General features: G+C 40.0%; 1 protein-coding gene across 1 annotated transcript in view; it reads left to right on the top strand.

Annotated features, from left to right (window-relative positions):
• cntfr (ciliary neurotrophic factor receptor) overlaps positions 1 to 14,983 on the top strand; it is an 850,210-nt gene that overhangs the window by 798,765 nt on the left and 36,462 nt on the right. The window contains exon 9 of the mRNA XM_061980911.2: positions 1,462 to 1,582. Coding sequence (XP_061836895.1) covers positions 1,462 to 1,582 — 121 coding nt within the window. The remainder of the gene's footprint in view (positions 1 to 1,461; positions 1,583 to 14,983) is intronic.

Raw genomic sequence — 14,983 nt, 5'->3', positions numbered from 1 at the left:
GAAGAAGAAGAAGAGAAAGAAATAGAATGAGAGGAAGAACCACAGGAGGAAAAAGAAGAAGAAAAAGAGGAGGTGGAAAAGGAAGAATAAGAGACACAGAGGAGGAGGAAGAAGAAGAAAATAAAGAAAAAGAGGATGAAGAAAAAGAAGAAGACAGAGAGGAGGAAGAAGAAGATAAAGAAGAAGAGCAATAGAAAAAAGAAGAGGAGGAAGACGAAGTGGAAGGGGAGGAAGAAGAAGAAGAAAAAGAGGAGGAAGAAAAAAAAGAAGAGGAAGAGGAGGAAAAAGAAGATGAAGAAAAAGAGGAGGAAGAACAAGGAGTGAAAGAAAAACAGGTAGAAAAACAGGAGGAATAAGAAGAAGAAAAAGAAGAGGAAAAAAAGAAGAAGAGAGAGAGGAGGAGGAAGGAGAAGAGAAAGAAAAATAATGAGAGGAAGAACAACAGGAGGAAGAAGAAGAAGAAGAAAAAGAGGAGGTAGAAAAGGAAGAATGAGAGACAGAGAGGAGGAGGAAGAAGAAGAAAATAAAGAAAAAGAGGAGGAAGAAAAAGAATAAGAGAGAGAGGAGGAAGAAGTAGAAGAAAAAGAGGAGGAAGAACAAGGAGAGAAAGAAAAACAGGTAGAAAAAACAGGAAGAATAAGAAGAAGAAAAGAGGAGGAAAAAAGAATAAGAGAGAGAGGAGGAGGAAGGAGAAGAGAAAGAAAAAGAATGAGAGGAAGAACAACAGGAGGAAGAAGAAGAAGAAAAAGAGGAGGTAGAAAAGGAAGAATAAGAGACAGAGAGGAGGAGGAAGAAGAAGAAAATAAAGAAAAAGAGGTTGAAGAAAAAGAATAAGAGAGAGAGGAGGAAGAAGTAGAAGAAAAAGAGGAACATGAGGAAGAGGACTAAGAACAAAAAGAGGAAGAAGAAGAAGTAAAAGAGGAAGAAGAACAGGAAGAGGACTAAGAACAAAAAGAGGAGGAAGAAGAAGAAGAAAGAAGAAGTAGATTAATAATACAGTTTGTCCTTCATAATGTGTACAAACTAATAGGTGTATAAATGACACAATATGTTACTGCATAGACTAATTAGGAGTCTTTGTTTGTTTACTTACTACTAAAAGACAAGTTGTCTATTTTAAATGACAATAATAAATATATGTTTCATCTACACTAACATTTTTTGTTCAAATAAAGCCAATAATGACATTTTCTGTGGTCCCATTTATTTAGCAAAGTATCTAAATCCATGTTGGCACCTGTACCCTACACGTAACTATGACAACTAGTTACAAAAAGGAGCTGCAAGGCATGCTGGGAAGCCAATTAACAATTGATATTGTCTTATAGTCCAGGCATGTCTAGTCAGTACGTAGTTGGAAGCAGCACATTTTTAATACATTTCCCAACAAACTTGTCTTCAATCATCTTCCAAGTTGCAAAAATCTCCTGTTTCAACTTCTTGTGACGTTTTGTTGGCCAGGTTGCTGCCAAAGACACGGAGATTGGAACTTGGAGTGACTGGAGCGTGGCCGTGCACGCCACACCCTGGATTGAGGAGCCCGTGCAGACCACCTCCACCACTGACATGGAGTATCTCACACGTAAGTCTGACACCAGTCTGACACCAGTCTGACACCAGTCTGACACTAGTCTGACACTAGTCTGACACCAGTCTGACACTAGTCTGTTACTAGTCTGACACTAGTCTGTTACTAGTCTGACACCAGTCTGACACTAGTCTGACACCAGTCTGACACTAGTCTGACACCAGTCTGACACCAGTCTGACACTAGTCTGTTACTAGTCTGACACTAGTCTGTTACTAGTCTGACACCAGTCTGACACTAGTCTGTTACTAGTCTGACACTAGTCTGTTACTAGTCTGACACTAGTCTGTTACTAGTCTGACACCAGTCTGACACTAGTCTGTTACTAGTCTGACACTAGTCTGTTACTAGTCTGACACCAGTCTGACACTAGTCTGTTACTAGTCTGACACTAGTCTGACACCAGTCTGACACTAGTCTGTTACTAGTCTGACACTAGTCTGACACCAGTCTGACACTAGTCTGTTACTAGTCTGACACTAGTCTGACACTAGTCTGTTACTAGTCTGACACTAGTCTGACACTAGTCTGTTACTAGTCTGACACTAGTCTGACACTAGTCTGTTACTAGTCTGACACTAGTCTGACACTAGTCTGTTACTAGTCTGACACTAGTCTGACACCAGTCACGTCATGCAACAACAACAACAACATGGCAGATATGCAAACATCTTGTCTTACTGAGTTCAGTAAGGCCCCGCCTTCAATCAATCAATCAATCAATCAATGTTTACTTATATAGTCCTAAATCACCAGTGTCTCAAAGACATCCTGGGCTCAGATCCCACATCAGGGCAAGGAAACACTCAACCCAATGGGATGACAAAGAGAAACCTTGGAGGAGACCGCAGATGTGGGTTCTAACATAATAGTGTGAGAGTCCAGTCCATAGTGGATCTAACATAATAGTGTGAGAGTCCAGTCCATAGTGGATCTAACATAATAGTGTGAGAGTCCAGTCCATAGTGGATCTAACATAATAGTGAGAGTCTAGTCCATAGTGGATCTAACATAATAGTGTGAGAGTCCAGTCCATAGTGGATCTAACATAATAGTGTGAGAGTCCAGTCCATAGTGGCTCTAACATAATAGTGTGAGAGTCCAGTCCATAGTGGATCTAGCATAAAAGTGTGAGAGTCCAGTTCATAGTGGATCTAACATAATAGTGTGAGAGTCCAGTCGATAGTGGATCTAACACAATAGTGTGAGAGTCCAGTCCATAGTGGATCTAACGTAATAGTGTGAGAGTCCAGTCCATAGTGGATCTAACATAATAGTTAGAGTCAAGTCCATAGTGGATCTAACATAATAATAATAAGAGTCCAGTCCATAGTGGATCTAGCATAATAGTGTGAGAGTCCAGTCTATAGTGGATCTAACATAATAGTGAGAGTCCAGTCCATAGTGGATCTAACATAATAGTGTGAGAGTCCAGTCCATAGTGGATCTAGCATAATAGTGTGAGACTCTAGTCCATAGTGGATCTAACATAATAGTGTGAGAGTCTAGTCCATAGTGGATCTAACATAATAGTGAGAGTCCAGTCCATAGTGGATCTAATATAATAGTGTGAGAGTCCAGTCCATAGTGGATCTAATATAATAGTGAGAGAGTCCAGTCCATAGTTGATCTAACATAATAGTGAGATTCCAGTCCATAGTGGATCAAACATAATAGTGTGAGAGTCCAGTCCATAGTGGATCCAACATAATAGTGAGAGTCCAGTCCATAGTGGATCTAACATAAAAGTGAGAGTCCAGTCCATAGTGGATCTAACATAATAGTAAGAGTCCAGTCCATAGTGGATCTAACATAATAGTGTGAGAGTCCAGTCCATAGTGGATCCAACATAATAGTGAGAGTCCAGTCCATAGTGGATCTAACATAATAGTAAGAGTCCAGTTCATAGTGGTTCTAACATAATAGTGAGAGAGTCCAGTCCACAGTGGATCTAACATAATAGTGAGAGTCCAGTCCATAGTGGATCTAGCATAAAAGTGTGAGAGTCCAGTTCATAGTGGATCTAACGTAATAGTGTGAGAGTCCAGTCCATAGTGGATCTAACATAATAGTGAGAGAGTCCAGTCCATAGTGGATCTAACATAATAGTATGAGAGTCTAGTCCATAGTGGATCTAACATAATAGTGAGAGTCCAGTCCATAGTGGATCTAACATAATAGTAAGAGTCCAGTCCATAGTGGATCTAACATAATAGTAAGAGTCCAGTCCATAGTGGATCTAACATAATAGTGAGAGAGTCCAGTCCATAGTGGATCCAACATAACAGTGTGAGAGTCCAGTCCATAGTGGATCTAACATAATAGTAAGAGTCCAGTCCATAGTGGGGCCAGCAGGAGACCATCCCGAGCGGAGACGGGTCAGCAGCGCAGAGATGTCCCCAACTGATACACAGGCGAGCGGTCCACCCCAGGTCCCGACTCTGGACAGCCAGTACTTCATCCATGGCCACCGGACCTGTGTGTCTCCCCTTCCACAAGGCAGAGCAGAAATGAAAAGAAATGGCAGATCAACTGGTCTAAAAAGGGGGTCTCTTTAAAGGCTAGAGTATACAAATGAGTTTTAAGATGGGACTTAAATGCTTCTTCTTGTACGTGCGCATGTCTGACTATTTTTAGACATACACAGATTTGGGGGTTTTGGGGCTACTTGTCGTCAGAATTCCATGCTCAGTTTAATAGATGAGACTAACTTTAATGCAGACTGAAAACTTAGTGAAGAATCAGAGCAGGGACTCTGCAAACCAATTAAATGTGTTCCCAATTAGGAGCTGGACATAATCTGGAAGACCAAGCGGGTGCAGTGAATTGTTCCATAATGACCTTATCCACCTTTCATCGCAGTATATTAAAAATAAAAAAAGCGACGGTATTTCTAAATGGAAATTCAGAGAAAGTCCAGGGTCAAAAAAATGTGGTCAACAGCCAGCGTTCCGTTGACAACCTTCAACTTTATTGATCTCATCCAGCACTTCACATTGACCGTGTCGTCCAGCTCTCATAAATTAGTAAGGACATCATTTCCTAAAATGCCACTAAAATGTTCCCATTCAATCTATTACACAATTTCCTATTCACAGCCTGCGTTTTATTGCCTCTCATGAATGCCGGTCTGGATTCTCAAAAATGTCCTCTTTCTGAGCTTTATTTCATTTTATCGCTGAAGCATATTCGCTTGCTGCTGGAAATTCATGATATAAGTTTCACTTTGACTATTAGAGGCTGAAACTACTTATGGATATAATTCATTTTCCATAGAATGAAAGGTTATATTCACCCAAAATGACAACAGAACATTTTTAATGTTAAAGGCTATCCTCTTTGCACAGTCACAAAGGTTCATGGGGTGGCCATTATGTGGATGGCGAGCTAGCGGTGGATGGCGAAGGGTGTGTCAGTCCATCGCCAGCCAGGCATTAAAAAAATGTACCTAAAAATGAGCGATCATCAAATTTCACCAAGACAATAAGATAACATGGAGTCTCTCCTCCAGGATAGTGCTATCACTTTTGCATTCCGAAGTCTGAATTCATTGCCTCTTCTCGTGTCCACATGCCAATGTCCAACTAAGGCTACTTAATTTATTAAGGGCTCAACCATTATTTACTTAAATCTGGTGATTCACTTTCTCCAAGTTCAATATAAACATTCACCACATGTAGAACATAATATGAGATAATTAATTCACTTCATTGGCATTAAAAAAATAGACCTAAAAATGAGCCATCTTCACCGAGACGTCACTTTCGTCACTTGATTGACATTCACGGCGTGAGATGACGCTGGCTGCTGCCAGTTCCATACTTGCCAACCTTGAGACCTCCGATTTCGGGAGGTGGGGGGTGGGGGGCGTGGTCGGGGTGGGGCGGGGGGCGTGGTTGGGGATGGGGCTAGGAGGGGAGGAGTATATTTACAGCTAGAATTCACCATATATATAAGAAATACTTGACTTTCAGTGAATTCTAGCTATATATATATTTATTTTATTATGTATATATATATATATATATATATATATATATATATATATATATATATATATATATATATATATATATATATTAGAGATGCGCGGATAGGCAATAATTTCTTCCGCAACCACATCAGAAAGTCGTCAACCATCCGCAATCCACTAACATTTGATCAGAACCGCATCCGCCCGCACCCGCCCGTTGTTATATATCTAATATAGACGATGCAAGGCATTAGTGAGGTTATAAAGCTTTTGCCTGTTAAAGAAAGGAGACTGATCCAATGCAGCACAGACATTCGCGTGCCACGCTGTCACGACCCAGACGCACACCAGTGCGCAATCATATGGGAGCCGCGCTGAGCGCACCTCCAAGCGCGTCTCGCTGCCGGCGACGGCCGGGTATATGGGCCCGACGCTCCAGCGCCATCCATTTCCAGGGCTAGTTGATTCGGCAGGTGGGTTGTTACACACTCCTTAGCGGGTTCCAACTTCCATGGCCACCGTCCTAGCTGCTGTCTATATCAACCAGGGTGAGCCCCACCCCTTTCGTGAGCGCACTGCGCGCGGAGTGACCCCTGTTACGCGCCCCCGGCAACAGGGGTGGCGGGCAGGTAAGCTACGCGGGCGGAGCGCGCGGATTGACCCCTGTTACGAGCCCCCGGCCACGGGGGTGGCGGGCAGGTAAGCTGCTTACCTGCTGCGCGTGACGCCGGCCGCGGCGAAGGCGGACGAGGCGGGGTGTCGGTGCGGTGGGCGCGGTGGTGACCCTGGACGTGCGTCGGGCCCTTCTCGCGGATCGCGTCAGCTACGGCTCCCGGTGGGGCCCTCTCGGGGGAAGGGGCCTCGGTCCCGGACCCCGGCGAGGCGTCCCTTCTCCACTCCGTAAAAGTGTCCATCTCTTTTCTTTTTTTTTCTTCTGTTGTGGCATATGCTGCAGGTGCCTGCTCGTTTTTCGTATGTGGGTAACAACATTTAACTATGTATATATATTTCCCAATTGGTTTAACTGCCACCCGCCTGAATCTATTTAAAATCTAATTTTTTTTTTATTTCAATCGCCCGACCCGACCCGACCCAACCCGCTGATAAAATCTCTTTTTTTTAAATTTCATCCGCCCGATCCGCGGATAATCCGCGGACTCCGCGGTTGTGCCCGCAAACCGCGCATCTCTAATATATATATATATATATATATATATATATATATATATATATATATATATATATATATATATATAACAGAAATACTTGAATTTCAGTGTTCATTTATTTACACATATACACACACATAACACTCATCTACTCATTGTTGAGTTAAGGCTTGAATTGTCCCTCCTTGTTCTATTCTCTGTCACTATTTTTCTAACCATGCTGAACACCCTTTCGCAGGTACCCAGAAAGGTTTCGAGTACCACCGAAAAAACTGAATCTCTGAAGACAGTATAAAAATCTGTGTTAAAGGTGTACAAATACTGTTTGTATAATAAGCATGCTATTTTTTTTTACAAATGAGGGTTAAGAGTTCAGTACTAAAAAAAAAAAAAAATGAATGTGGCTTAAGTACAGTTTTTTAATTGAGCTGCTGCATTTTTTGGTTGGGTTGTTTATTTATTTTGAGTAACTTTTATACATTTCTAAAAGGGGAATAATGTAATAGAGTGATCTATGTTTGTCTGTTGCCATCTCCTGGTGAATGTTGGCTATAGCGTACTGGGGTTACTTTTTGGTTGGCCGACGATTTACGTGGTGTCGCGCACCTGACGTCACTCAGGTCCGCATGGAGCTGGAGGGGGGCGTGGCTTCCAGCTCCGCCTGAATTTCGGGAGATTTTCGGGAGAAAATTGGTCCCCGGGAGGTTTTCGGGAGAGGCGCTGAATTTCGGGAGTCTCCCGGAAAATCCGGGCAGGGTTGGCAAGTATGGCCAGTTCATTATTAAGAAAAAAGGCGAGAAACGCTTTTTATTTCAACAGACTCTCGCGCCGTACCTGCCGTCAAAACTCTAAAGACAGTTCCTGTCTTCACAATAAAAGCGCTGCTCCGTCCTGACTGCGCTAACAAAATAAGAGTCTCAGAAAGCTAGCAGGCTACGGCGTTTACTGCCAATTAGTGATGGGTTGATGAGGCGTCATGAAGCGTTTCGACACATTGCAAAACTGTATTGATACTGTGTCGATACTGTGTCACTAAATACTGACATCTGCTGGACATTAAAAATCCCTACAGGCAACCTATGGACCGACTCAACTGACACTGATTTGATGCCCTAGTACAGGGGTCACCAACCTTTTTGAAACCAAAAACTACTTCTTGGGTACTGATTAATGCGAAGGGCTACCAGTTTGATACACACTTAAATAAATAAATATATTGTCATTTGTAAGTTAAACGTAAGTGTGAGTTAAACAAGAATACCTAAATAAATAAATGTATATATATATAAAAAAATGGGTATTTCTGTCTGTCATTCCGTCGTACATTTTTTTTTCCCTTTTACGGAAGGTTTTTTGTAGAGAATAAATGATGAAAAAAACACTTAATTGAACGGTTTAAAAGAGGAGAAAACACGAAAAAAATTTAAATAAAATTTTCAATTTCGACTCTTTAAAATTCAAAATTCAACCGACAAAAAGAAGAGGAAAAACTAGCTAATTTGAATCTTTTTGAAAAAAATTAAAAAAAGAATTTATGGAACATCATTAGTCATTTTTTCCTGATTAAGATACATTTTAGAATTTTGATGACATGTTTTAAATTGGTTCAAATCCAATCTGCACTTTGTTAGAATATTTAACAAATTGGACCAAGCTATATTTCTAACAAAGACAAAAATCAGTATTTCTTCTAGATTTTCCAGAACAAAAAAAAAAACAAAAAAAATTCAAAATACTTTGAAATAAGATTTAAATTTGATTCTACAGATTTTCTAGATTTACCAGAATATTTTTTTTTAATTTTAATCATAGTAAGTTTGAAGAAATATTTCACAAATATTCTTCGTCGAAAAAACAGAAGCTAAAATATTTATTATTCTTTACAATAATAAAAAAAATTGAACATTGATTTAAATTGTCAGGAAAGAAGAGGAAGAAATTTAAAAGGTAAAAAGGTATATTTGTTTCAAAATCCTAAAATCATTTTTAAGGTTGTATTTTTTCTCTAAAATTGTATTTCTAAAAGTAATAAGAAGCAAAGTAAAAAAATAAATGCATTTATTTAAACAAGTGAAGACCCATCCATCCATCCATTTTCTACCGCTTATTCCAAGTGAAGACCAAGTCTTTAAAATATTTTCTTGGATTTTCAAATTCTATTTGAGTTTTGTCTCTTTTAGAATTTAAAAATGTCGAGCAAAGCGAGACCAGCTTGCTAGTAAATAAATGACATTTAAAAAATAGAGGCAGCTCACTGGTAAGTGCTGCTCTTTTGAGCTATTTTTAGAACAGGTGTGAACTGGTCCTTACGGGCTACCTGGTGACCGCGGGCACCGCGTTGGTGACCCCTGCCCTAGTATATACAATAATATAAACCAAGTCATTGTATTTCATTTAGGATTATTTCATATCTTCATTTAAATAAAAATATACTTTTATCTTTTTTAGATACAGTCAATAAATAATGTGAACATGTATCATAACATGGAAATCTAAGAGAACGTGTTGTGGATGATTGTGGACTGGGAATTTTTTTAATTGTATTTTTTTACACATTTTTATTAAAAAAAAAAAAAAAAAAATGTTTTTCCGACGTATTACATTTTAGACGATTTCTCTTTTTAGTTATTATTTCTCCGGCTGTAGAAAAGAGCCGCTCACAGGGCACAGAGGAGGCGTCAGTGCGACACAGTTGGCGTATCGGTCACGTGACCAAAACAGCTCATGATCGGTCACGTGACTTTCTAAAACCGACACAGGGTTTTGCTCTATGAGCTCGACGCATGCGCCGATGCATCGGTGTTGCCGGACCCATCACTACCGCCAATGTATTTCTTGTAAAGTGCATAAAAAGGAGTATGGAAGCTGGACAAATAAGATGGCAAAAAAGCAAGCACTTTCATGTGGTATTGGACAGAAAGGAGGACTTTTTTTTTTCTCCTCCATTTGAAAATGTGGACGTTATCATCACTACTGTCTGATTCCAATCAATGCAAGTCATCACAATCAACTTATATTCTTGTCTTCATGAAAGAAAGGGGTGTTAAACATGATTGTATTATCATTAAACACCTTTAACTTGTTAACAAAAACCTCTCTTTCATAAATAAATCAATATAAATGATATATATATGAATGAGGTAGATCCATTGAAAAGTAGCTGGCCTGCAGCTACCTGTTTTACAGTGTGATGGCGCCCCCTGTTGGTCACCGTCAGCATTTCACGCTGCAGGTTTGAATGGAGCTCCATCCATCCTGCATCAATCAATCAATCAATGTTTATTTATATAGCCCTAAATCACAAGTGTCTCAAAGGGCTGCACAAGCCACAACGACATCCTCGGTACAAAGCCCACATAAGGGCAAGGAAAAACTCACCCCAGTGGAACGTCGATGTGAATGACTATGAGAAACCTTGGAGAGGACCGCATATGTGGGTAACCCCCCCCCCCTCTAGATATATATATATATATATATATATATATATATATATATATACACATATATATACATACATATATATATGTATGTATATATATATATATATATATATATATATATATATATATATATATATGTATATGGAGAAATATATATAAATGTAGATATATATATATATATATCAAGAATGGGAAATAATTCCACTTCAAAAATGTGTCTCCTCAGTTCCCAAACCTTCACTGAGTGTTGTTAAAAGGAAAGGCCATGTAACATGACATGTTGGAGACACAGCAGACACATTCTGAAGAGCAGAGACAGACCTTCTCTAGCACTCCCACACACACAAACACATGGACATGGCCTCCATATGATGTGCACACACACACACACACACACACACACACAAACACACACACACACACACACATATTCTTGTATTTCTTACCTTCTTGAGACCTCCGAAGAAGGCCTACCTCTTTAGGACCAGCCTTTCTAGATATATAAAGAAGTGTATTTACAACATTAATAATATATACATACTATGTAAATATAAAAAAGCTTGTTGTGAAAAATGAGTTGCAATTTCAACAAGAAAAAGGTCACAATTTCACAAGAAAAACTTAGAATGTTGGCAGAGTTATAATAGAAGTCGTCATTTTACTCAACGCAAGTCAAAATTTTACGAGAAAAACTGATCATTTGTGCAATATTATGATAAAAGCTGGAATTTTACTCAATAACAGTCACAATTTCACAAGAAGAGCTGAAACTTTTGGCAATTTTACGAAAAGAGTCGTAATTTTTACTGGACAAAATAAGACGTTTTATAAGAAAAATTATCAATCAATCAATCAATCTTTATTTATATAGCCCTAAATCACAAGTGTCTCAAAGGGCTGCACAAGCCACAACGACATCCTCGGTACAAAGCCCACATACGGGCAAGGAAAAACTCACCCCAGTGGGACGTCGATGTGAATGACTATGAGAAACCTTGGAGAGGACCGCATATGTGGGTAACCCCCCCCCCCCCTCTAGGGGAGACCGAAAGCAATGGATGTCGAGTGGGTCTGACATAATATTGTGAGAGTCCAGTCCATAGTGGATCCAACATAATAGTAAGAGTCCAGTCCATAGTGGGGCCAGCAGGACACCATCCCGAGCGGAGACGGGTCAGCAGCGCAGAGATGTTCCCAGCCGATGCACAGGCGAGCGGTCCACCCCGGGTCCCGACTCTGGACAGCCAGCACTTCATCCATGGCCACCGGACCTGTGCCCCCCCCCCCCTCAAGGAAAAGGGGAGCAGAGGAGAAAAGAAAAGAAACGGCAGATCAACTGGTCTAACAGGGGGGCTATTTAAAGGCTAGAGTATACAAATGAGTTTTAAGATGGGACTTAAATGCTTCTACTGAGGTAGCATCTCTAATTGTTACCGGGAGGGCATTCCATAGTACTGGAGCCCGAAAATTAAATTAATTAAAAATTACCGTATTTTCCGCACCATAAGGCGCCCTGGGTTAAAAGCCGCGCCTTCAATGAACGGCATATTTCAAAACTTTGTCCACCTATAAGCCGCCCGGTGTTGTAAGCCGCATCTAACTGCGCTAAAGGAATGTCAAAAAAACAGTCAGAAAGGTCAGTCAAACTTTAATAATATATTAAAAACCAGCGTTCTAACAACTCTGTTCACTCCCAAAATGTACGCAAATGTGCAATCACAAACATACGTATATCAACATGGACAGAGCTGCGTGAAAAAAGCCACCCGGCCTCTTCGCGTAAACTTAAACTTACCTTAACCACTCGCTCATCTTTTCTTCATCCATCCCTTCGAGTTAGCTTTTATGATGACGCCGGCTGGAAAGGTCTCTTTTGGCAAGGTCTTCCTTTTGAATGTCACCATGGGTGGAAGTTTCTGGCCATTAGCATGGCAAGCTAGAACCACAGTGAAGGATGACTTCTCATTCCCTGTGGTGCGAATATTCACCGTACGTGCTCCCGTTGTATCCACGGTGCGGTTCACAGGAATATCAGTTGCTGTGAAATAGTAATCCGTGTGCGGATGGAGAGATTGCGTCTTTTCATGAACCGGATCCCGGTCGCTTAGTAGGAGCCATTTTGTGGTCTTTACAGATGTAAACACACAAAGGAAATGAAACGTACGGTAATATCCGCGCCCTTTTTCTTCTTCTACGCGGGCGGGTGGTTGCTTACAGTAGAAGAAGAAGCGCTTCCTGTTCTATGGGGGCGGGTGCTTACCTTGGCGGTTGCTTGCGTAGAAGAAGAAGCGCTTCCTGTTCTACCGGGAAAAAAGATGGCAGCTGTTTACCGAAGTTGCGAGACCGAAACTTTATGAAAATGAATCTTAATATTTATCCATATATAAAGCGCACCGGGTTATAAGGCGCACTGTCAGCTTTTGAGAAAATTTGTGGTTTTTAGGTGCGCCTTATAGTGCGGAAAATACGGTAATTTTACTCAACGCAAGTCAAAATTTTACAAGAAAAACTGATCATTTGTGCAATATTATGATAAAAGCTGGAATTTTACTCAATAACAGTCACAATTTCACAAGAAGAGCTGAAACTTTTGGCGATTTTATGAAAAGAGTCGTAATTTTACGGGACAAAATAAGACGTTTTATAAGAAAAATTACCGTATTTTCCGCACCATAAGGCGCCCTGCGTTAAAAGCCGCGCCTTCAATGAACGGCATATTTCAAAACTTTGTCCACCTATAAGCCGCCCGGTGTTGTAAGCCGCATCTAACTGCGCTAAAGGGAATGTCAAAAAAACAGTCAGATAGGTCAGTCAAACTTTAATAATATATTAAAAACCAGCGTTCTAACAACTCTGTTCACTCCCAAAATGTACGCAAATGTGCAATCACAAACATACGTATATCAACATGGACAGAGCTGCGTGAAAAAAGCCACCCGGCCTCTTCGCGTAAACTTAAACTTACCTTAACCACTCGCTCATCTTTTCTTCATCCATCCCTTCGAGTTAGCTTTTATGATGACGCCGGCTGGAAAGGTCTCTTTTGGCAAGGTCTTCCTTTTGAATGTCACCATGGGTGGAAGTTTCTGGCCATTAGCATGGCAAGCTAGAAACACAGTGAAGGATGACTTCTCATTCCCTGTGGTGCGAATATTCACCGTACGTGCTCCCGTTGTATCCACGGTGCGGTTCACAGGAATATCAGTTGCTGTGAAATAGTAATCCGTGTGCGGATGGAGAGATTGCGTCTTTTCATGAACCGGATCCTTGTCGCTTAGTAGGAGCCATTTTGTGGTCTTTACAGATGTAAACACACAAAGGAAATGAAACGTACGGTAATATCCGCGCGCTTTTTCTTCTTCTACGCGGGCGGGTGGTTGCTTACAGTAGAAGAAGAAGCGCTTCCTGTTCTATGGGGGCGGGTGCTTACCTTGGCGGTTGCTTGCGTAGAAGAAGAAGCGCTTCCTGTTCTACCGGGAAAAAAGATGGCGGCTGTTTACCGAAGTTGCGAGATCGAAACTTTATGAAAATGAATCGTAATATTAATCCATATATAAAGCGCACCGGGTTAAAAGCCGCACTGTCAGCTTTTGAGTAAATTTGTGGTTTTTAGGTGCGCCTTATAGTGCGGAAAATACGGTAATTTTACTCAACGCAAGTCAAAATGTTACAAGAAAAACTGATCATTGGTGCAATATTATGATAAAAGTTGGAATTTTACTCAATAACAGTCACAATTCTACAAGAAACGCTGAAACTTTTGGCAATTTTATGAAAAGAGTCTTAATTTTACTCGACAAAATAAGAAGTTTTATAAGAAAACTTTAACATTTTGGCAATATTATAGTAATATTTGGAATTTCACTTGGCAAAATGATGACAAAAGTCATCATTTTACTTAATTTTATTTTATTTTTTTTAAATTAGCGATATTGTAAAAAAAAAAGTCCAAATTTTATATGACACATGTCACCATTTCGTATTAAAAAGTAATAATTTTACATAAAAAAAGTAATAATTTTACGAGTAAATATTGTAATACTACACAAACAGAAAGAATATGAGAAATAGTTCCCAATTTTATGAGAAAAAAAGTCGACACATTGTGAGAATAAGACTGTTTTTTGGTTAATTTTATTATTCTTTTTATTTTTTTTGTCTGTAATTGGTTTTTAATCTTCATTATTTACTTCAAGCTATTACAGCATGTCTCTATATACATATTTATTTTATTTTTTCAATTAATTTTGGCCATAGGGGGTGCATTTCAATTTCTTACACACATTTGTTATTACATATGTTGGCCAGAGGGGGAGCACTTTAATTTCTTACACACACTTGTTGTTTCATATGTTGGCCAGAGGGGGAGCACTTTTAAAAGCGACACACAGTCAATTTGAAAAATCCTTCCTTTTTGAGACCACCTTAATTTTGATAGATGTCACCAGCAGGGGTGCAAATGAGGCATTCTCTATTATATTTTCCATATTGGGACCATGATTTACGTCATCACTTGTTCACACCTCCTCATATGGAAGATACTTTTCCTTCTTCATGTCTCAAGAAAGGGTAGAAATACAAGAACGCACACACACACACACACACACACACACACACACACACACACACACACACACACACACACACACACACACACACACACACACACACACATTAGGCACTTTGTGTGAGCACTGGTGTTCCTGCATGGGAAAGAAGAAGAAGAAGTCATCAGGATTCTCGTCATGCTTCTTCTCCTCCCAGCTGATGCTTCTCACATCTTTATTCTTTTTGTTTTATCTGTCTGGCTATC

The sequence above is a fragment of the Nerophis lumbriciformis genome, linkage group LG20, assembly GCF_033978685.3.
Source record: "Nerophis lumbriciformis linkage group LG20, RoL_Nlum_v2.1, whole genome shotgun sequence".
Taxonomy (NCBI): Eukaryota; Metazoa; Chordata; class Actinopteri; order Syngnathiformes; family Syngnathidae; genus Nerophis; species Nerophis lumbriciformis.
The sequence above is the reverse complement of the archived record's forward strand: the minus strand, read 5'-3'. Positions and strand labels throughout refer to the sequence as shown.